Source organism: Liolophura sinensis, chromosome 6 (genome assembly GCF_032854445.1).
Source record: "Liolophura sinensis isolate JHLJ2023 chromosome 6, CUHK_Ljap_v2, whole genome shotgun sequence".
Lineage (NCBI taxonomy): Eukaryota > Metazoa > Mollusca > Polyplacophora > Chitonida > Chitonidae > Liolophura > Liolophura sinensis.
The window spans coordinates 47300663-47303260 of NC_088300.1; the positions used below are offsets into that span (position 1 = coordinate 47300663).

The following is a 2598-nucleotide window of genomic DNA, read 5'->3' on the forward strand; positions in this document are numbered from 1 at the left end:
TATCCGAGGTTATGCGAATTTTTTGTACAAGATTTCTCAACGTCTCATATGAATCGGCTGTTTTCTAGTTTTGTCAACGTTTCTCAAGGATAATAAACAGGGTCGCCATATAATGTAGATATCTGAGAATTAATTCGAATTGTTTTTTCAACTGAAACGGGAACACTATTCATTTTGTACCAGTTTTTAAAAAGTGCAAGAAACACATCACAGCAAAACAAGGAAAAAACTTTCTCGCACCGAGCATGTGCATTTCGTTGACGTCCGCGCGATGTAAATTTATGCAGGCGCGTACTCGGGTTCATCATTTCTTCTCAGCTTCATCTGATAAGAAGATTACAAGATGTCCCAACCAGGTTCAAGAACAGCTAGTCCACCTCGGTCAGCCCCTAGGTCTGCACCAAAGGCAGCACCACTGAAGAAGAAGCGTGCTCCAAGACCACCACCAACCCATCCACCCTACGTTGAAATGGTCCGCGGTGCTATTGCTAGTTTGAAGGAGCGCGGAGGCTCATCTCGTCAAAAGATTCTGGCATACATTACCGCCAATTACGATGTGGGGAAGGAGACTGGTCCAATCAACGCTCGTCTGAGGAACGCCCTGAGATCTGGCGTAGAGAAAGGCTTCCTGTTACACAGCAAGAAAGGCACTGGAGCCACCGGATCATTCCGCGTTGGAAAGGCTATACCAAAGAAGAAAGGTAAGGCTTCACCACGCAAAAGAGGCAAGTCTCCAAGAAAGAAGAGGACCGCAAAGAAGAAGTCTCCCCGCAAATCCGCCAAGAGGACAACAAAGAAAGCCCGCAGGTCACCAAAGAAAAAGGCTGCGAAGAGGAGGACTGGCAAGAAAGCGGCCAAGAGAAGGTCACCAAAGAAGAAGGCTAGGCCAGCAGCACGTCGCCCCAAGGCTAAGGGAAAGGCCCGCCGTTGAGCAACAAATCTATCTAAGCTCGGTATTTCCCATCTTTCCAAAGGCCCTTCTCAGGGCCAACCACATTTCCCGAAAGAGAACTTTTAATCTGAGCATTTACAAAGAACAAAGCAGAACCCTCATTTCACTTTCAGTACTTTTTAAAACTGGATTGTATATTTATATATAACGTGTCAAATTTTAAATTCATTTAAACTTTTTAAAAATGTAACATTACATGTAGCATATATAAAAGTAAACACAAATTTTTTTAACCTTTGTAAGCTGTATAGTAATGATTACTTAGAGCTTTACTTACAGCTTGGCGCAATGACCACCTAAAAGATGTATAATAGTTAAGCCTACATGAACCCATTTTCAAAAAGTTATAAAAATAACCAAATAGTGTACATGTGACGTGTATTTCACTTTTCAAGTTCAGACAAAAAATGGGCTATTTGCCATTTTTGCTACATAACACATATACTTTTTTGTTTTTGTCAGTAGATGAACCAAATACATGTATCTGATTTGCGCTGCTCAAAATTGGAACATGAATCCAAATTTATGGGATGAAAAAAAAAAATTCACAAATCATATTCAAACTTGCAGGCCTGTATAGATCAAAAAGTTTTGTGTGCCGGATCGGATGCTCCGAGATGCTTCGAGTCGTCGACTGGCCCAAGCTGATCTAGCTTTATGGATTGGAATATACTTAAAGGGGGAGAAAATATAGAAATAACATAAAGGTCAGATGAAAGCGTTTGAACAGTTAGTTGGTTACTTTTTCCCCCCCATTTTTCTTTATTGAGAAAAAGACATTTGAAAATAATCTTTGAATTGTGTGTATTTGGGACCCCCCTCTTGGTATGTATTGTCTCTGCATAATAATGAGGATGTAATCCATGTTTAATAAACATATACAAATTCAATTTACTACAAGCGCACTTCGTTAGATAGAGGCTAAGGTTCAAACTGGAGTCAAATAACACATGTGACTTCTCAATTTGAGCTCTCAGAATCGTGGCCAAATGGTTAAAAATGCTTGTCTTTCAATCCGGCTTTCTGCAGAGAATTTGCATATTCCCCACGCACTCCTTTTCGTGGGGCCTTGGTGAAAATACCTGGCCGAGGACGCTGGCTTTACCGTTTGACCAGTCTAATGCTGGCTGAGTACCACGTGTCCTCCCCCATTATGATAGGCATATATGTATGCTGGATCACTACCAGAATTGCCAAGGCCAAACTGTGGTGCAGTAAGTTTTGAGAAAAGCCCTGACAGGCTAGCTTGTCCGTGTATATACCTCTACCTCTATCAACTTACAATGAAACATCCTATAGCGTAGCAATTCAGAACACAATGCAAAAACCAACCGGAAAATGAAGTATACTAACCGTTATCATAAATCCATTCTGAAGTATTGTAGATAAAGGCAGTAATGAGTATAATTCATAGAGGATATTGTACAGTGAAGGTTGAATGCCATAAATGTTGTTCGAGTGAGAGTTGGAAATGATTACCCACGAGCCACGAAGCGTTTCACGAGAACAATATTTACGATATTCAACCTTCACTGTGCAATATTCACGTCTCGTGGGTTATCAGTACTACCTTTCACGAGAAGAATATTTACGAGGGTTCGCACGGGTCCTTGAAAGCCTTGAAAGTAGTTGAATTTTATTTGGTG

At 40.9% G+C, this 2598-nt stretch overlaps 1 protein-coding gene across 1 annotated transcript; it reads left to right on the forward strand.

Annotated features, from left to right (window-relative positions):
• The first annotated feature begins 330 nt into the window (after window positions 1-330).
• On the forward strand, window positions 331-931 carry LOC135467271 (histone H1-delta-like). The gene has a single exon (XM_064745039.1). It carries the CDS (start codon window positions 344-346, stop codon window positions 929-931), a length of 588 nt encoding a protein of 195 aa, XP_064601109.1. The 5' UTR covers window positions 331-343.
• Window positions 932-2598: the final 1667 nt, after the last annotated feature.